This window comes from Trametes versicolor (genome assembly GCF_000271585.1).
Source record: "Trametes versicolor FP-101664 SS1 unplaced genomic scaffold TRAVEscaffold_8, whole genome shotgun sequence".
NCBI lineage: Eukaryota > Fungi > Basidiomycota > Agaricomycetes > Polyporales > Polyporaceae > Trametes > Trametes versicolor.
Window position 1 is genome coordinate 657,026 of NW_007360328.1, and position 19,316 is coordinate 676,341.

At 60.4% G+C, this 19,316-nt stretch overlaps 5 protein-coding genes across 5 annotated transcripts; 2 read left to right on the forward strand and 3 right to left on the reverse strand.

The window, feature by feature from the left end:
* Window positions 1–983: 983 nt before the first annotated feature.
* TRAVEDRAFT_73048 (nucleotide exchange factors-like protein) lies at window positions 984–2,563 on the forward strand. Its single transcript, XM_008042319.1, has 4 exons — window positions 984–1,258; window positions 1,310–1,337; window positions 1,393–1,526; window positions 1,585–2,563. The coding sequence occupies exons 1-4, from the start codon at window positions 1,046–1,048 to the stop codon at window positions 2,437–2,439; spliced, it is 1,230 nt and encodes a 409-aa protein (XP_008040510.1). The 5' UTR covers window positions 984–1,045; the 3' UTR covers window positions 2,440–2,563.
* Window positions 2,564–2,609: 46 nt separating this feature from the next.
* TRAVEDRAFT_151043 (zf-DHHC-domain-containing protein) lies at window positions 2,610–5,122 on the reverse strand. The gene is made up of 8 exons (XM_008042320.1): window positions 4,777–5,122; window positions 4,659–4,717; window positions 4,094–4,126; window positions 3,805–4,036; window positions 3,451–3,758; window positions 3,328–3,393; window positions 2,848–3,274; window positions 2,610–2,783 (listed from the first exon to the last, which is right to left on the reverse strand). The coding sequence occupies exons 1-8, from the start codon at window positions 5,012–5,014 to the stop codon at window positions 2,674–2,676; spliced, it is 1,473 nt and encodes a 490-aa protein (XP_008040511.1). The 5' UTR covers window positions 5,015–5,122; the 3' UTR covers window positions 2,610–2,673.
* A 233-nt stretch (window positions 5,123–5,355) lies between these two features.
* On the forward strand, window positions 5,356–5,734 carry TRAVEDRAFT_127397 (uncharacterized protein; the record flags this gene model as incomplete). The annotated part of the gene is made up of 2 exons (XM_008042321.1): window positions 5,356–5,552; window positions 5,620–5,734. The coding sequence occupies 2 exons, from the start codon at window positions 5,356–5,358 to the stop codon at window positions 5,732–5,734; spliced, it is 312 nt and encodes a 103-aa protein (XP_008040512.1).
* Window positions 5,735–6,255: 521 nt separating this feature from the next.
* On the reverse strand, window positions 6,256–7,581 carry TRAVEDRAFT_38438 (defective in Cullin neddylation protein 1; the record flags this gene model as incomplete). Its single annotated transcript, XM_008041933.1, has 7 exons — window positions 6,256–6,323; window positions 6,394–6,448; window positions 6,603–6,823; window positions 6,885–7,018; window positions 7,084–7,249; window positions 7,334–7,473; window positions 7,538–7,581. 7 exons carry the CDS (start codon window positions 7,579–7,581, stop codon window positions 6,256–6,258), a joined length of 828 nt encoding a protein of 275 aa, XP_008040124.1.
* A 7,372-nt stretch (window positions 7,582–14,953) lies between these two features.
* Window positions 14,954–16,401, reverse strand: TRAVEDRAFT_59571 (uncharacterized protein; the record flags this gene model as incomplete). Its single annotated transcript, XM_008042322.1, has 2 exons — window positions 14,954–16,152; window positions 16,218–16,401. 2 exons carry the CDS (start codon window positions 16,399–16,401, stop codon window positions 15,467–15,469), a joined length of 870 nt encoding a protein of 289 aa, XP_008040513.1. The 3' UTR covers window positions 14,954–15,466.
* Between the last annotated feature and the right edge of the window lie 2,915 nt (window positions 16,402–19,316).

The window sequence follows — 19,316 nt, forward strand, 5'->3', positions numbered from 1 at the left end:
TGAAGCCATTCCACAGGTCGTAATGCTCGTTCTTGTTGCTGATCGTCTAGGAGATGGCTGCTGTACAAACAGCGGTCCCGACTGACCGCAGGTGGAGGAGTCCTGCCCATGGCTTCTTGCAACGCTTCGCATTCACCTGGCTACACAGTCGCACACAGCGTGCAATTCAGAGAAGTTATATTCCAACCTGATGACGAAGTTCTAATGATTTTGATAATTTGCTATTGTTACTTGATACATACAGAGGGACATCGACGACAGAGCCCATGGGTAGATGAAAGAAGATCTGACAGAGGAAGCCCAGTCAGTTAACATGGTCTCCAGAGCATGGATAAGAGAAGAGGTGCAAAAGTCAGTTACTCGATGCGTTTCAGCAGGCTCCCGAACCCATCTCCACATTGTACACCGGGAGACTTAATGGGCCGGGAGTGTTCGTGTCCGCCCATCGAAAGAATCTCATCCGAGGAGGGGGACTGAGGACGAGACGCAAACACTCACAAGTTATGGAGATAGAAGCATCAATGCCCAGTGCGACAGTACGATGACCTAAAGATACGAAGATCGTCAGTAGCGCGTCAAGAGACGAGCACGAAGAGTTGAAAGGTCAGCCAAGGCTGAAACTAGTAGGGTTATCCACACGGAGATTCGGTGGGTTTTTGTATGGTAAAGGTTGGATCATCATCGAAAGCAAAAAGAGAGGACACTCACCGAGCTGGACCGTCGTCGACGCCGAGGACGACGTCGACGTTGCATGAAAACTTTGGGCGCGTCGCGTGCATATAAGAGCGGTATTTGAGCTCCGCCATGCTCCGCACGAAACGCGACGCGAATGTGGCTGATCGATTGACGCGTCGCGCGCAAAGATTCTCGCGTCTTCTCCGACTTTCTCGCACTTGCTCGAGTCCGCTGCAAATCTATATATCGGCTATTTGGACGGGATCTACACTCTCTTTCTCTTCCACTCTGCTCGCATCTCATCTGTATCCATACCACATCTCTCTGTATCGCTAGCAGCACCCGCCCAGGATAATCCACATCAAAAATCATGGAGAGCCTATTACGCTGGGGTATCGCGAACTCGGACCCGCGGACGGACAACCAGCCCCCGCCGCAGCCGCGCTCAGACCTCGACCCTGCAATCATAGACATGATATTAGGGAAGTCGGATGCGGAGCTTATGAAGGAAGCTTTGACGATTGCGGTCGACGAGACCAAGGACGAGGATGACAGGCTACAAGCCTTGGACAACTTCGAGATGGTGAGTTGTGCTCCATGTGCGCATTCCTCACAGCTGACTGATGTGCTTCAGCTTATTGAGCATATCGACAATGCAAACAGTGAGTAGCTGCATCTTGTGAAGGCGAAGCAATGGTTACTGACCGTGTCATACAGACCTCGAGAAACTGCGAATGTGGGAGCCCTTGCACGCACTCCTCATCAACCCCGCGTCCTCTGCGGAGATCCAGACGCAGGTCCTCTGGGTCCTCGGAACCGCCATGCAAAACAACCCCGCCGCACAACACTCCGTAAGCATCTCATTCACTCGCCTTATGTCTCAGTTCTCAACTGACCAACCTACCACAGTATCTTGCGCTCTCGCCCCTCCGAACGATCCTCTCCTTCCTCTCCCCAAGCGTACCCTCCAAACAAACGCGTTCCAAGGCGGCGTATACGCTCTCCGGCCTTCTCAAGCACAATGCTGCTGCTGTCGACCAAATGGATGACGCCGGCGGCTGGGACGTCCTCCGCGCCGGGCTGCAGGACCCGGATATCGGCGTCCGCCGTAAGGTTGCGTTTCTCCTCAACACGCTCCTCACGCCCACTGGCGGTGAAGATGAGGAAATTCCAGCAAACGTCCAGCAGCCGCTGCAGGTCCCGACCTCTGCGCAGGGCGTCAGTGTAGCGGCCATCGCTCCTCCCCCTGCCCCCTCATCTACGTCCACATCGCTTGGGCTCTCCGCGCCGGTATCACAAACCTCATCCCAAGCCGTGACGCTCCACCCCTCATCCCCATCTTCCAGCGCGGTCGCTACCCCCGCGGCGCCGGCCCTCTCCCCGCTCCAGACGGTGCACCCGAACTCACACGCCTCCCTGCTCTCCGATCCGCGCTCCGCCTCCACGTCCGCAGCGACCGCGCGCGCACTAGAGCGAACTGGGCTCCTCGGCGCGCTTGTGAGTGCGCTCGCGCAGCCTGTCCCACACGGGCCCGACGGCGAGACTGAGGGGGACGCGGACTTTGAGGAGAAAGTCCTCCGCGGGCTGCACACTTATACTACGGGCGGGAGGCGGACGCTGCCCAAGGAAGATGCGAGTGCGCTTGCCAGATATTTGGACGAGCAGGAGAGCAAGGAGGGTGGGGAGGAGCAGCTCGCGGAGAAGTGGAACTTCACGAAGGAGGAGGTGCAAGAGCTGAAGCAGGCGGCGAAAGCCACGACATAGCAGCGTCGTACGGCCTTGTCGCCGTATCCCGCGTTTGGTTTGAGCAGTAGAAGAAGCAATAAGCAGAACAGTAGCCACGCTTGTATAACATAATCCTCCAGTCCGTTGCGGCAAAGCAGTCGACAGCAAGCACGTCGCCGAGAGGCGCGACCTTTAAGAGTAATGTGTATCCGATGTCGATCATGTAAGTAGTCGTGCAGTCATGAACTCTCCAAATCCCTCCCCACCAGTCACCTATTGCAGCTCCTTCGGCCACTCGCGTCTGGGCCGCCACCGGCCCTCCGCGTCGAACCGCGGGTTCAGCGTGTAGCTCAGCCCGTCGTCTGGGCTCTTCCCGATCGGCACTGTATCCCTCCCGCGTCAGTGTCGCTCTCGATGAACAGCATAGGTGAAAGAGGGGATACTTACAGAACCACTCCCACACGCGCGCGCCCATGGTCGCCTCCCAGTTGCGTCGCGCACTCCCGAGCCACCACGGGCTGCCCTCCTTGCCCACCCGGCCCCACTCCGCGTCCCACTGCCGGCGCGTCGCGCGCTTGCCCCGGAAGTCCGACCACGCGTGGAGGCGCTTGAGCACGCGGTCCTCGCGCTCGCGGATGCGGCGCGCGTCGAGCGTCTCGACCGTCGACTGCCCCGCGCAGATGAGGTCGACGTGCGCGACGAACAGCGCGAAGACGAAGATGAAGAACAGCCCGGAGAGCGCCATGATCGCGACCTGCTGCCCATCGATGTCGAAGTTCGGCCGGCCGGCGGACGCGCGCGCGTTCAGCCCGACGAGCGTGCCGAACGTCCAGGCGCAGAACCAGAGGGCCCACCAGACGAAGATCATGAAGAACTGTGGGTGGTGTTAGTTGGGTAAGTGATGTTTTGGGTGAGAGGTGTACGCACTTTGTGATTCCGTGCGCCGACGCACTGTCCTATCCATGGGCAGTGGTGGTCGTACTTTAGCACGCACTATTACAATGTCGATGAGTGGAGTCCTGAGTGAACAGGAAGAAAGTTGACACGTACCGTCCCACACGCCCGGCAGTGATGCGCCCTCATGGGTTTCAAGAACCCTTCTTTGTGACAATATCTGTACTCCGGCAGCATGATAGGCGTCGATGGGGGCTTGCGGGTGTACCTCGCCGGTATTTGCTCGCCATGTATGCCTGGAAGAGGCTGAGGCTGAGAGGGCGATCGAACGTGAGAGGATGACACATGTGCTAGTTCAGGACGCGCGGCAGGCCCTTGGTCGACTGTCGCCTTAGCTCGGACAGCAGCGACGGGCGGTAGTGCGTCGGTGATGCCAGCTTGCTCGTCACCAGGTGGTGCATGTCCTGAGTATATGTTAGACTAGTATTGACGGGAATGAGCTTCACCAACCATTCTGCGATGCCTTGTGTCGGGAATTTGCGCTCCCGTTGCCGTGCCCATTCGTCTTCACCTCAGCCACGCGCTGCGAGTGGCTACGTTTGTGTTCCTCCTTCGGCTCGGATTGAGCAGGTTGTGGATGCGAGGCAGCGTATTCTGCCGCGGCGAGTTCAGCCTCACTCTCAGACCCCCACCAGGTCGGGAGTGCGTTCTGAATGAGCGGTGCTGGTGACTTTCGCACGTGCTAGGAAAATGAAAGAGTTAGTAGGGATTATATGTAGGCTACACGAGGGGTACGTACATCCTTAGCATAGCCTGGGGCCGTCAAAACAACCTGCAAAGCGAGTTAGTACAGTGCACAAAGGAAGCTGCCATAATGAAGAGTGATGACCAAAGTTGTGGGAGTGACACCCGCCGATACATACCACCCCTACCGGAATGGATGACGTGGGCAGACCAGAAAGGTGGCAATAGAAGGGTTCCCGAATAAAGTGATTCCATAATCCTGCACGTTCGATATTTCAGTCCCGTCGTCCGATGCGTGGTCGTCCCACTGGGCCAGTGTGCGAGGCCGCTCGACTGTTGGCACAAGACGGCAGCGTCGACTGCGCTCACAACACAGTGAAAGTGTAATACATCGCAAAGCAAGAGGGCAAACTACTGGAAGTCGGATGTCCGGGACCACTTCTACTTTCACCCATCTAACCTGTCACGACTTAGGGGAGAAAGTATATGATCAGGTGGCGCGATAGGCCAAACACGTATTCGCGTCGTGCCCCCTGACCACAACCTCTTCCCTGTATTAAGGTCTCAAGGGATACCGGTTGTCGCATTACTCAGTGAAAGCCGCGGCAATCAACACGTACCTTCTCAAACGCCCAGACCATCATCAGGCCCAGTATACAGAATACCACCAGGAACCCAACTATATGCACCACACATCGGTCAGCGACCTCTACAGCGTGCCCGTGCAGTATTACTCACTACCCATGCCCCGCCCGCCCAATGCGCCGGTTTCGCGTTTGATCATGGGCACGCAAAGCCGTCCAATGTAGACGTAGAACGCATATCCCATGATTCCGATGGTTATGAAGACGGTGAGCTTGCGGACGATCCAGGGCTGGGGCTTCGCCCTTCGTGCGGCGCTCTTCTCGCGTGCCTCTTCGACGGCGCCGCAGCACATGCCTTCTGGGTGCGGTTTTGCAGTTCCATTGGAGGCCATGGCGACCTAGGCGTTGTAATCGACTAGATACCTAAGAACGTACAGAGGAAGAGACAGCAGAGAGGTCAAGGTGAGAGGCGAGAGCAGCGCGCCGGGAGGAGTACGTCGCGGTGGCTGAGAAGGAGATGAGATCATTTCTTCGGCACAGCTGCATGTAGACGCCCATAGAGCGCCGTGATCGGATTGGTGGAGCACCAAATCTCGATCTAAATATTAGGTTGGAGAACATGGACGGCGGTGCACAACGACAGACAACGTTTACCATCTCGCATTGCACCTGCACGTCGCTGCAGACACGCTGTAACGACGCGCTGCAGCAAGGGTTTCCAGACATCACCGCAATGCCCCGACGTCTGCCATCATCGCACCGCTATATCCGCTTCGCCGTCTCCCCACCATGCACGGACGCCCTCACGCTCCGGAAGACGATCCAAGACGCGCTCGGGCAGTCGTTCGGACTCGTCTCATCTCATACCTATGTTGACCTGCTGTGGCTGGCCGACGACGGCACCGCGGTCGTCGTACGCATAGGCGAGACGTACGTAGCCTCTTCATCTTGACATGGATGTGCGTAAAATTGATCGCTAGGTTCTCGTTACTCTCAGTGATGCGCCCAAACTGCTGGCTGCGGTGACCGCCTCGAATGCGACGCCGAGGCTGTCTGTCGTTAAGGAGTCCTCCTTCCTGCCGGCTTTGCTGTGCGCAGAAGCATTGGCATGACCGTCCATTGACCAAACCTCTGTCCCCTCACAATGGCGCAGTCAGTCCGAGAGTACCGGGCAGCCTCCATCTCTGAGGTGCTGCGGCTGGCATATCCCCAACGAAAGCTCCGGTGAGCGGCCTTTACGGCTTCCGATCCATGCCCGCCTCGTCCGGACAACTGATCGCCAGCCTTGAGTTCAGTCAGCCTCTGTGAACGGGTCAGCCCGCACGAAGGCGGACGTCAGCTTGTACAGCTTTCACAGCGGTCGTGTCAGCCACGCATACCGCAGGTGCAGAGTAGAACGGCTGGCCGCGGCGTCGTCATCCTCTGTCAGCAACCGAGGAGCTCCCTTGTCTCGCCTTCGGATTGGAGCCTGGGGGTGGTGCTGGGACGTCGTGGAAAACCAATCAAGTCGATAACAAGCGATATAGCACAAGTTGCAATACAACAGCCTTCTTCTCCCCCCTACACGTAGAATACTCTACAAGTTCATCGGTCTTCTCACCTCGTTCCTCGTATGCGGACGCAGTGGTAGCCGCTAAGCACCTCCGGCGAGCCTGTTTCGCGCGTACTCCACGAAGTCGTCGATCGTCGACGGCCATGCGGCTGACGAAGGGATCCGTGAGCATTATGGAAGAGGAGGCTGGCAGTCACCCAGCCAGGGCGGCGCACGCACCTTCTGCGTCGTACTTCTCGAACTTCGAGTCGATCGTCCGCACAAACTCGGAGAACTGTCGCACGGAGACCGGTCAGCCGCCATCCAAACCAACCTCGCCCGCCACCATGGTCAGTCATATCAGCCGCTTCGCCATTCACCTCCCATGACCCTTCAGAGGGCCCCCACACACCTCCACTCGAAACCTGAAAATCGAAGGGACGGCTTACCATTTGCCACACGTCCTTGCTGACGCCCTTCGCGCCGCTGCCCTCCAAGAACTCGAACCACCACTGGGTGTACACGTCCTTCCAGCCCTCCCCTGGTGCAGCGCTGGACATCACCTCGTCCCCGTCTGAGTCCTGCCCGCCCGCGGTCACGTGTGCGAGCGCCCCGCCTGCGAGGCCGTGCGGGATGAGCAGCGCCCAGAAGCCCTGCGCCATGTCCAGCCCTAAACGCGGCGCAGGTATTGTAAGCGGAGGAAAGGGGCGGAGTGAGCAGAGGGCACGTACCGAGCGAACGCTGCCCTGGGGGTCGCGAGAACTCGAACGTGTAGTTGTACACCTTGCGGAAGTAGTCCGTGTCCCGCGCCATGTTGTTGCGGAGCGTCTCGAGCGTCGTCTTCATCGCCGGGATCGTGTCAACCCTGGAATTGACGTGAAGCTTAGAACCAAACCACAAATATGGGGCCAATAAGGGAACAGAACTCACCCGAGCGCCTTCCAGCCCTCTGTCCAGCCCTTACGCGTCCACTGACCCATCGCGGGAGACTTCAGCTCATACGCGACCGCGAGCAGCACGACATCCTCCGGGTCTACACCGAGATCCTCGCATAGCTTGATCGTGCCGTCGATGGTGATGTCATCCCCATCCGGCTCTACAAACCGCACATGTCAGCCACAGCTATCCCTCAGGGAAGGAGGCCTCTCGCTCAGAAAGGGTGGAGGCTCGTAAGACGCACCCTTGTACTTGTCAAACAGCGCGGCGAGCTTGCTCGTGGATGCTGTGGCGCGCGCGCCTGCGGAGGGATCACTGTAGAACGCGTCGAGGGCCTGGTCGAGCCGCTTGTACTTCGTGAGGTACCGACGCGCATCTTTCGTCCTGGGGTGGTATGGCGTGTACTGAGCATCCGGCGCGGACATGAAGGCACGAGTGGGGGACTCACGATGCGCCGGTAACGGAGGAGAACTGCGCGATCTTGTCGTCCATCTCTCTGTCCGCTCTCGACTTGACGGTCTTGGACTACGCGGGGCAAGTTTTGGTCACAGAAAGGTGTCAGGCAGCGTGTTGTAGTTCACGATCGAGTGCGCGTGAGCGGGAGGTGGCGGGCGAGATGCAAGTCCGAGCGGGGCGGGATGGACGGCGAGATAACATCGGACGCGGGGGGATGCCGGATCGGGTGCAGAAGCCGCGCATTCACCGACCACGCGTGTGAGGAAGGTTGTGCGGAGAAGCATGCGGTAACGCGATGGATGAGCGGAACACGCGCAAGAAAGGACGAGTATGTACTGACCATGAAATCGGGATGGGCGCTGGAGTCTGCGGTAGCGCTCCTGCTGCTATGAAGGTGGAAAGTCCTTTCTGCTCCCTTGGAGCTATGAACGACGGCGAGTACAGTGATGGCGAGAACGCAGACGAGAAGCGCAGAGCTGCTGGACTGGAGGGCGGAGGAGAGGGCGTCCAGCTTGGATTGCACGAGGAGGGGCATGGACTCCGGAAGGGTCTGGGATTTGCCGAGGCGTCATCGCGATCGACAACAGGCAGCAGCGGGGCGCTTCAAGCTGCGCATGCTTCGCCACAAACCACATCTTGCATACCGTCATGGATTCTCTCAGTCGCTAGCAGCCTGCTGTGAATACCCGGAAGTCTCTCTATCGCCACAACTCTGGGCCAGGCCTCTTGTTGACCGGGCTCTATCACCGCGTTCGCGCTCGTGTCTTGCCACGAATCCAGGTTAACGCAGGATCATGGCCTACTCCGTCTGTTTGAAGCATATACCTGTCATTTTGTCTCTACGAGTGTGCAGGAAAGTTCACATATGAGTATACAGGTTTCCCGAAAGACTTCGGTTATTTGTGTGGCGCAGACGCGATTGAGCTGTCTTCCAACTTTTCGTCTCTACCGGGGAGCCTTGCTTATCCTCCAGTATAAAGGTATGGTCCTCGTTGCTCAATATTGTTCGTATAATTGACGCAATTATACTAGTCAGACAGCTTTGATGCTACCTTGGAACGACTCAACATCGATTACGCGAATAATACTCACCAAAACTCTGTTTGGGCCGCACGCCTCACATTCGCATACAACCCACGAACTAATCAACCCCAGTCACGAACGACGCCCACAGAGAAAACGCATTTTGGTTTCCCCACCCGTGCAGCTCCCCAAGGGGCCGCGCACGAGCAGGTACTTATCCCAAGGACCACGAAAAGGTATGCGCCAGGACCGAAGTCCCTCCCTTGGGAAAGGAAACACTCACCGTCCCACCTTCGAGCAGCATGCCATGGGCAAGGGTGCATCGCCGTCGGCTTGCAGGCGATGACGACTCTTGACGCGGGCCGGCCCATCGGCGTGGTCACCGCGAACGCCATCGTGAGAGCCGTTTCTTGTAGGCCCCTGCCTGTCGGCGTGGTGGCGCATACGGGTGGTGATGGGGGAAGGGACAAGGCGGGAATGGGGGAAGAGCACGCGCTGACGCGGTACTTATCCCAAGCTCGCTATGGGAGGCTGGGAGGAGGCTGACACCCGCTTCAGCCCTCGATCGATCTACGGCGACACATTATCCAACTGCAGAACCTTGCGTCTCATTCTCATCGCGCCGGTTTCAACATAAGGAAATCAGTGTTGGCTGTCTGAGGAACTGGCGTAATCGGCGCGTGCACTTTTGCTTGCCTGAACTCCAACTCGTTGGGTGCGTTACTTTGGGTTCCACTTTTCAATTTGACGGAATGCCCTGCCTAGGGAAAGCTCTAGCGTGTTTACGCTACATCTTTCTCTAAGCATAGCATTCCGTGAAGGACCTAAATAATACGCTTCCTTCGATACGGCTTGGAGAACTACCACTGAGTACTGAGGAGGCTCGGACATGTATCATGCAAGGTGAGTTACCTCCTCCCAACTATTTCAAACGATCCTGGTCCCGCAACTTGAGCGCATCGCCGCTTACGGTATCATCACAAACTTTGCAGACAAGTCAGCACTACTATTCAGTTGCCGCGGCTCGATCATCCACCTCTATCCGGTATCCCAAATGTATAGAAATGAACAGAGGCTACTGGCAAGGCTCCCGCTGCGCCACAAATATTGACGGCTGTTAGGTTGCGTCCGGCATTCATTCTACCAGCCGTCGATCGATCACTGGATCTGGGCCTGCATATCTAGTGGGTCCACAATGCGCCTCGCCGTCTAGTTGCCTTCTCGTCAACTCAACCTCTTCGTTGTAGGCATACGATGCGGCCGCGGAGTTTACGGGCATAAGCGCGACTATGTGCGCTCGTGCACGCGTGCACGATGGTGGCGGCGGCGCTGGCTGGGGAAAGCTCGACCTGTTTGATAGTCCAGCCTCCTCGCATGATCGGCCCGCCAGCCTCGTAACACGATCGGTTTTCCTGGTGGCGCACATTCTAGTAGATAGGTATGTCCTTTCGCGATTAGTGGCCCGGCGGCGTATCGACTGATGCAGAAAGGCCGGCCTTAGGTCTCTGCTGTCCTCCGCGGACGACTCGGCCACCTGTCAGATCGTTAGCGGGTTCATGGCATTAGGATCGGGACGGCAATTATACGTCCGGTGTGGCTGGCGCGGCGTACACTGTTCGCGCCACCTGCTTCTAACCGGACTTCCTATGAATGGGCTAGCTGCCTACAGGTGTTGTTACTCGCTCCGTTTGGACGTAGAACGGCGCGCTGGTTCTTCCCGGTTGCGATCACAACGGCTAGTCAACCAACGCTCAAGGTGCCACACTAGTCCTATACTGGTACTGTACGCCGCACTCGTCTGGGTCAGCCTCGTTCAAACCTGGCTATATCTTCCCTCGCACCGACTAGGTCTATCGCACTCCAGATCCTTTCTAGCCCGCTGTACCTGACGTCTATCTGGAGCCTATTCGCACGCACGCAATAATTCAAGCTCAAGGGCAACTCCCCCGTCCCAGGGTCAAAACCAGCTCCTGCAATGGCTCCCACCGCCTCTTCGGCTCCGGTCGCCGTCATGATCGAGAGCGCCGCCGAAGTGCGAAGGCGGCGGACACCGTACATGAACGAGGCTCGCGGGAAGCCTCCCTCGATCGGTATGTATAGCCCGGCTTTGCGTTCTTCTTTGCAAGATCCGCACTGACGTCCACGCCGCACGCAGGCTCGGCCTATGGCGTAATGGCGCGCCCTTGTCCCGAACTGTCAGGACGACTTCCAGCTTCAGACTTCCAACGCCGCCCATTTGAACGGCTGCCACGGCATCCGCAGCCGCTCCGCTTCCGAATTTCGGCTGTCGTTCAGGTATGTCAGTGTCATTCTACTAATTTTGCACGCGCAGGCGCGGCGCGTGCTTCGAGGAACCAAAGATGATCCTAAATTCGCAGAAACAGGGATCCGGTGAAACCCTCGCCCGCTCTACCGGCCTCTCGGTGGGCTCTTTCACGATTACTCGTCACGTCCATCGAACGCCACATCAACTTCACACTGACTTCCTTCCTTGCTCGTCACGTTGCATGGCTGGTATCTATTACCCTGTCGGGCCCACCCTGTCAAGCCCGCCTCAGCGATCGTATCACATCTCAGTCATGCCGCACGGACCATATGCAAAAGTCGGCGTCGACGGAAACCCTACAAGGATTGCATCTTACTTCCCGCATTCATCGCGCGCTCTCATCGACATCCTTCTCGGGCAGTACGTTACAGTCGACACAAAACGGCCAAGCTGCCCACGTCTACCGTTCTTGAGGAGGTACTCACGCAAATAATACTCTAAGTACTTCCGGCACACCTCAGGTATACCGGCTACGACAGTCACAAGGACCGCCACCTAGCTATGGCTGCGGCACCACCAGCTTGGAGGCCAACTTCTTTGCGCCTGGGGAGAAAAAGGTGTAGTTCTCGTCCAACATCGGATGCAGACCGTCAGGTGTGTAAAGCTGTGTCTCGGGCCGTGTCTTGGCTGTAGCAGAGGCATCGTTGCAACGAGTCTGGCTTCTCTGGAGTCCCGCGATGATGAATCAGGCATGTTATGTACGCGAGTGCGGCGGACTCACGCGAAGGGGTCCGCGCGGCCGGAGCACCTGTTGCCTGGCCGCGTTTGACACCTTCGGGCAGGGGGTTCCACGAGTATCATTTGGAAAACGGGTTGATTTGGGTACCCGGGGTTTCCACCTTCGGAGTAAGGGTGTCTAAATACAAGTATCATTTGGAATCCGGGTTACTTCAGGTACCCTAGGTTTTCAAATTATACCACCGTCAAACAAAGCCCCTTGGGCCGGTAGTGTGCCCATTTGGGGGAGGGCGTGTTCTTGCTTCCGGAAGACCGGCGTGCCCGGCGTCGAGCACTTCGTGAATACGAGCGGCGCTACCCCCTCGCGGCTTCATTTACCTTCGTCGGCCTCCCAGAAGGTCGGTGTCTGCCTCGTGGGTTCGTGAATGACGGGATGACGTCGTTAGAGAAGCTGAGGTAGGCAGTCGTCCCTCCGGAGGGAGAAGAGCCATTTCTCGTCGTCCGGCCCGAGGCGTCAAGGCGCCTTCCGTTTCCGTGCACTGGTGACCATCGATCGCAGGCTCGCGGAGGGATTTGCATACACGCGCAGTACGCGTGATTGTGGCAGAAGATTGGGCTCACTCCGGAGGCGTACACGCCGCGCGATCAACCGGTCGACCACCCGTTCATATGTCGGGCCATCACATATATATTCTTCTGATATCTTCAAGTTCTGAATCTCAACAGGTTCGTGATGCGGACATGCAGGCAACAGGCACCCCGACGCACGGAGACACCCGACATGGCGTGGTTCTCGTTCACTCATGCTGCCGGCCAAACTCCCAGGCCACCTTCCCCAAACTTCGGCCGGGCTCTCTTCGCACACTAATAACATATGCACCTGTCGAGCAAGCTCGAGCGGCGCGTCGGAACCGCTCCAAGTCCTGTGCCTCGCGAACCCTATCCGGTTCGCGTACCAGTGCAACACCACCCGGTGAGCCACGCCTCGCACACGCACCCACGTATGCCGGGCACCGACGCGCTCTTGGTAGCCGCGCTGCCTATAACGGTGGCGGCGGCAGGCTGAAATTAGTCCGAGCCTTTTCCCGTCCAACACCCGCGCGCACGGTTTCCGAACCGCCTGTTCCAATTCAAATCAATGTGGAGAGCGTCCGCTTCGCGATAAATCCGCCCCGCCCTCCGTACTGGCGACGCCATGCACATCAATTCACAATAATGCACTCCGCGCGATCGCGCGGCATTGTCCATGGTTCGCGCGATCGAGTTGCTCAGCGCGGCGTGTGCAGGTTTCCCCGCGCGCCCACCATAGCCCATAGGAGCGCGCGATCGGGCCGTCCAGGGCTGGTAGCGCGACCGGACCTTTCTCGTCGACTCGTCGCACTCCGCGGCCGTGTCATCGCGATTTCGCATTCGCTGCATTGCGGTGGGGCGGCGGGCAGGCGCGCGCGCAAAGGCTCCATCCGCTCGGGTCGTGGCGGCCCCCGCACTAGTGCTGCTGCTCCTAGCGGAGAAGATCAGAACACGCTGCGCAGGGGACGATAGGAACTGGGCCGCGCGGGCGAGAGCCGACGGCCGTGCTACCTCCCGGGCCCGTCGAGAGTCGGACTTTGAACTGTGGGTGGTCTGGAAGGGAGAAAGATGGGCGACGACGCACGGAGGGTGGTTGCGTTGAGACCACTGCGGCGGGTAGGGTGGAGGATTACGAAGGGCAGCGCGTGGTGGACGGGCTAGGACAAGGTACGAACCAGCGGGATCGCCGCCGGGCGACCCGACCGTGGCGGCGAGCTATTTCGAGGAGATCGTCCTGTCGCTGGCCACACGGAAGGTAGACGACGTCGCATCGATACGTCCGACGTCCCGACCCTGGCGCCGAATTATTTGGACGCGGTGTTCGTGACAGGCAACTCGAGGTCGACGCTGGCAAGTGCTTACCTGACGCATGATGTGTGTAATCTACCCTAAGACGTGTTTACAACAGATCTTCGCTCATGTATCAGGCGGAACCCTGCAAGTGCACGGTGACAGACAGATTGTTCAGGATGGGTTTCATGCTAACCAAACTTTCTTTTTTGTCAGGGCCGTTGGTCACGACAGGACCCTCACAACGTTTACTTCCTCGACGGAGCCGCCCACCCTGTACTCTCTAGCAGGCCCGTTATTCCCAAGCACTCCACGTTTGTCCGAGGAGATGCGAACATAATGCGGCTGGCAAGCAGGGCTCCGGCACGAACATACGAAAATCCCACCACACCATGATCCCGATTCCCGCATACCCTGCAACATGAGGCCTGAAGGCCGCTCAGTCCTCCGAAGCCCTCCCGTTCCGCTCACGGCACCTGCCGGCCTCAAGACTAGCCACACTCGGAATCGCTCTCTCGTCCACACCCCCTCGGGACCTGTCCCGGAATACGTATTAGCCTAGCACAGTGCGTGTGCGCACCGGACACGGACCCCAGCTTCCCCTCGATTCAATAAACGCGCTCCACCAGTGCGCGGGACCCGCCCTGCAGCAGCCGCTAGCTTCAATGACGACGTCGTCATGCACGCACTCACCCGACATGCTGCAGAAGCCGTCGTCCGGGTTCCCGTCGATCGCGATCGCTAGCCGCGCAATTCAGCTGGGGGGCCACGCGCACGGGCAGCTGAGCGCGCTTCGCCGCGAAGGCTCGCACGCGCGCTCCCTCGCGGGCCCTCCGCGTCGACGCCGGCCGCGGGCTGAATGGCTGAATGGGGCGTCTGCCGCGGGTGTGGCCTCGGTCGGCGGGGGGATCTGCGCGCCGTTACGCGTTAGGCCTTAGCCTTCAGCCTTTCGTGCACGGGCCTCGGGGTGGGTGGGTTGTGCCCGTCTGCGTTCGGCTGTGCTAGCGTCGGGATTGAGCACGTATGGCGGGTGGCTGGGAGGCGATGACGAGCGTATGACGGGTCAGTTTATGCGAGAGGAAGAGGGAGCCCTGGATATGTGGAGGGCCGATGATCAATGTTCCGTAGGGACGCAAAAGGCAGCGTCGGGCAGCGCGGAGACCCCATCTGCTGCATTTGGGCTGCCCTTGGCAGCTGTACGAGCCGGAGTACCGCGCAGATCGTCCGGAATGGTGTGCGCTGTGTAGCATATGCGGTGCTTCCGAAACCGTCCGTTCTTCGTGTCAGACATACATACGTACGTCCGACGCCGGGAGTGTGTCTTCTGTCTTCTGTCTTCTGTCGTTTGCGGAGCGCGTGATTAATGGACAGCGAGCGGCTCGATGTCCTCACATGGCAATAACTTATTCCTGGCCCCAGCAGTCGCAGATAAAGCAGAGCAGTTTGAGGCATCGCCATTCACAGCAGGTATGGTATATTCACGCACAGATACAGCTCGCGATCGAAAGCAGTTCGGGGACAGCATACGTACGTACATTCATTGACAAGAGCATATGCTACAGCGCATCTAGTAGAACTCAGCAACAGTCTGCAGTCTGACACACATCCGGCCCTCCCTTCCTTCGAGTTTCAGGGCCCCGCGCGGTCCCTGCGCTTCTCCAAGAAGCCCCGCCCTGAATCCGGGCTCGTGAAATCATGATCGTCGTGACGTGCGAGGGAGCCCGGCGCGTCGCTGCGAGCGCCGGGCTTCGGCTTCGCTGTGGCTTATGGGCGGATGCTGCTGGAAGGGCGGGCAGGCGCCGTCCAGGGGAGGAGGTGGGGATGGAGGGGTCATAGCGGGGGAAGGGGGTTGGTGGGGAGAGGGGAAGAGGGCGCGAACAGACTCCCGCGCGTCGTCGGGAGACAGGTTTTGCTGTATACACAACACCAAGCCCGAGTCCGCGCCGCGCTGTCTGCGCATAGGGCGCCGCCGGCTGTACAGTTTCTTCATCTTCTTCCATAGGCAATTAATCCGAGCGCGTTGGCTCGCTGGGCTCATTTGACGATCACCCGGCGGGTGTGCTTGCCTGCGCGTCTTCGTGCGTTATGCGGCGTCGGATGCCGCCACGCGTCATCGTCGTCCTCGACCACCATCGCCTCCCCAGCCCCACCCCCGACGCCCCTGCGCTCCGGCTCCGGGGGGCGCCCAGAGACCAGTGGGGGCGTGTGGATGGGGTACCCCGGGTGCGCGGGGGCCCCGGGTCCACCTAGAGTCGGGGGACCTTGCTGGGGCGGGGGCGGGAAGACCGGGGCTGGGGGCAGGTGCGTGCGCGGGGACGTCGAGTGCGAGTGCGTGGGAGACGGCCCCGAGGGCGGGGGCGGGAGCGACGGGGACGGGCCCGACGGCTGGCGGTCGTGCCGGTGCGCGTGTGGGTGGGCGTGCGGGTGGGCATGCGGGTGCCGGTGTGCATGCGGGGCGCCGGGGGGCGACATCGTGCCCGGGCGCGCTGTGGCGGCGGCGGCGGAAGGGGTGTCGATTTCGATGCGCACGCGCACGATCTCCTTGCCGGCCTGCGCGAAGAACTTGCGCTCCTCGTGCTGGAAGTAGCCGCTGGTCGGGCCGGGGCGCATGGGCGGGGGCGCGGGCGGGAAGAGCGCCATGAGCTCGTGCCCGGTCGGCGGCGCGGGGAACTTGCCGCGCGCGGCGAAGGCGCGCTCGGGGTCGAGCGGGGGGTCGACGTCTGTGTGCAGGAGTGTGTTAGTGGGAGGGGGACGCGGGGGAGATATCACGTGAAAGTGAACTGACCTCGGAGGGAGGACGGGGAGAGCGGGCGGCGGGGGCGCGCGGAGGTGGGGATGGGCGAGAAGCTGGCGGTGGCTGGGGGTAAGAAGGACTTGCCGTCGCGGTGGCTGTGGTGGGCGCTGAGCGGGGGCGGGCTGCGGTCGGAGGTGGTGGAGGAGGAGGTGGTGGGCGAGTCGGAGCGCGCCATGGCGGAGACCGGGTGGAGGCGGTAGGTGGTTGTGGTGACGGACATGGAGGGCGCCAGGGGACGAGGGTGTGAACGCGGCGCGGAGTGGGAACGGCCGGGGAAACGCGCGGGCGGCGGATGGGGAGTGGGAAGGGGGAGGAGGGGACGGGTGACGGGGTTATATAGCGTTCGGAGGGATGGAAGGCGACCCGAAAAGGCTGGGAGGAGGAAATAGCAGAGGAGACGCGGGGTTGTTATGGACGGGGCGGTGCGCGCAACAAACTCTGGGCAGGGAGGAGTGACAGAATTCTGGCGGTGACGGTTCTTGTCGACTGTCGCGTTCGCGCAGGAGCCCAGGGCCCGGCATCTATCATCTGCTGGGAGATCTCGCGGGGGGTGTGAATTCCGGGCGCCAACGTAACCGCGTCCGCATCCCCGCGGCGCACCTGCCCGATCGGGGCGCATTCACTCGCGCTGCTTCTTCCGTCGCCCCTTGCCGTAGCCGAGTCGAAGGCGAAGCGGCGGATTCGAAGGGAAGCGTCGAGACGACTGCCCGCGCCCGTTCGCCCGCCACTCCGGGCCGCACTGGAGATGCCAGATAACGTTATGTACGTGTCCGTATCTTCGCTCCATCATCGCCCTCCTCCTCCTTCTCGCCCCGCCCAAGCCCCGTATGCGCACCAGACGCCCAGATCGAGCAGTCTGCACCTCCGACCGCTCTCCGGTCCAGTGCCAGCTGCCAGCCGTCCTGTCCCCGCCCGCTTCTTCCGACCGCCCCTGCCACAACCGCCCCCGCGGCTCCGCGTCATGCCCATTAGTCCGCCTTCTCCGTCTGCGCTGCACAACCACCACACGTCACGTCCGCTAGTCCATCTCGCCTCGCTCCGGATCGCGCGCCTGCACGCCGGTTCACAGCGTGCAGACTCGACGCGGACACGGAGCGCGCGCACAGCAGCTGCCACCCTGCTTCAACGCGTCGCGAGTCACGGCGCCGTGCGCGTGAGCCCACAAACAGCCCGATGCGGCATCCTCGCGACATCACGTCCTTCCTGCCCGGTCACACTGGCTCGCGGCGCTCCCACCCCGCCCCCGCGAGCGCATCACCAGCCCCGAGGCTTCTTCATTTCCACAGGCTGCCGCAGCCATCTGTCTCGCCCGCACCAACGGAACACGCACACCCGACAGTTCACCCTGACACGCCGACCCTTCACCTGTGCACTGGCAGCCCGGGTCGGACGCGCATCTCCGGCTCATGTGTCTCGTCGGCCCTGGGGGCGTTACATCACCGCGACGCGTATTCGTACCCGCTGTCAGCCCGGTGGGATTTGCCAGGGCTGCTGCTCCCTTCGCGCGTTCGCGACGGCGCGTGAGCTTCTGTCCACGCACGCCCGTGTTTCTGCTCCTCTTGCCGGCCGCCTCGAGGCTCGCCATGTCCACGGCCCGCCCTGCTCGCCTACAGGCTACCGGGACACGTCAGGCTAGCAACTAGCTCCTCCCTGAATTCGGAGATTGACTCACGCTAGTACGTATGATGTTCCTCGCCGCCAGCTCCGATCACGATACAGAGCACTTTGTCCTCCGCGCGCACAACTCCGGCCGCTCGCGCATGCGCTCATTGGCGCGTTGACGGGCCTCCCGCACGCCCGGGACTGACATCCGCACTTGAGCTTGGGCTGCAAGTTGCAACCGCCCTGTCCGCGTTACCGTCATCATTTGTGCGATGAGGGCAGACGCGCGCCACGCTCCTGGGCAAAACTTTGCAATATGTATCGAGAAGCGGACAGCACGCGGACGGCCTTCGGTCGCACCGATCCCGGAGCCCGATGCAGCAAGGGTCCTGCTGTTCTCCCCTCATCAAGGCCACAACGGAACCTCCGGCAGCACGACGCCGTCCTTTTCGTGCCTCGACGCCCGCGCACGCAAACGTTGATGGGACTACAATATATTCGCACCTAGGATGCGGTACGAGACATTGACGATGCACGCGCCCCGCTGTGTCCATCTGTGATCTCTGTGTGCGCCCGAGGCCTGTCTGACAGTTCCTCTCAAGCTCGCAGAGCCGCTCAGGTCGGCGGCTCGGCGTCGTCCGGCGCCTTGCCTCTTCCGGCAGCGACCCACTCGTTCGTGCGCGTCGCATCGAAACACATCCCCGTTTCTGCATGGCTGCGCTGTCACGACGCACGCACGCGCGCAGGGCAGGGCGCCGCAGGGCCGCCAGATTCGCCCGCGCGGCCCTGAAATCAAGAAGGAACTTGTTGGTCGTGCACGACCATCCATCCATCCCGTCCCCGGATTAGGCAGGCCGCGTCCATCTTCCACCAGGCGCCCTCCGAGATGGGCAAACAACGCCACCCAGGTGCGCTCTGCTGACTGTCTCCAGCGGCGCGGGCCACATGCAGTCGAGTGCACATCCCGGCGCAGGGGCCCGGCCAGCCGGGCGCTCAGTCGTGAGAGAAGGAGCAGGAAGGGTAGGGACGTCGCTCGCGGAGAATTCGTCGCGTGGTACATGCATGTATTCCTAGGACGTCCGAGTCGGCCGCGTCTTCGAAGCTCTCCGAAGTCGCGCCCGAGTCCCCGCCGCTGCGCACGTAGGGGTTCTGTTTCTGTGCTGCGAGCGACCGAGCGGAGCCGCCGGATTCTGCTCGCACGCATGCATGCACGTACGCAGGCAGGCATTCCGTCCCGATCGATGCGGAGGCGCTGCCTGGGCGACGGAGTTGCTGGATCGTGTCGGCGGGGGTTGCTTCCTGGGCTCGATGCACGCACTGCTTGGCCGCCGGCGCACGCGGCGGACGTTCGCGGGACGTCTTTGTGCACGCGCCGCTCTGTCTTCGGGACTGCTTGGTGTCTTGGTGTTACCATCGATCGATCGTATCCACCCCAGGACGCAAATCGAGGTGGAATACATAAGTATGTATGTACAGCCCGCTCGCAGC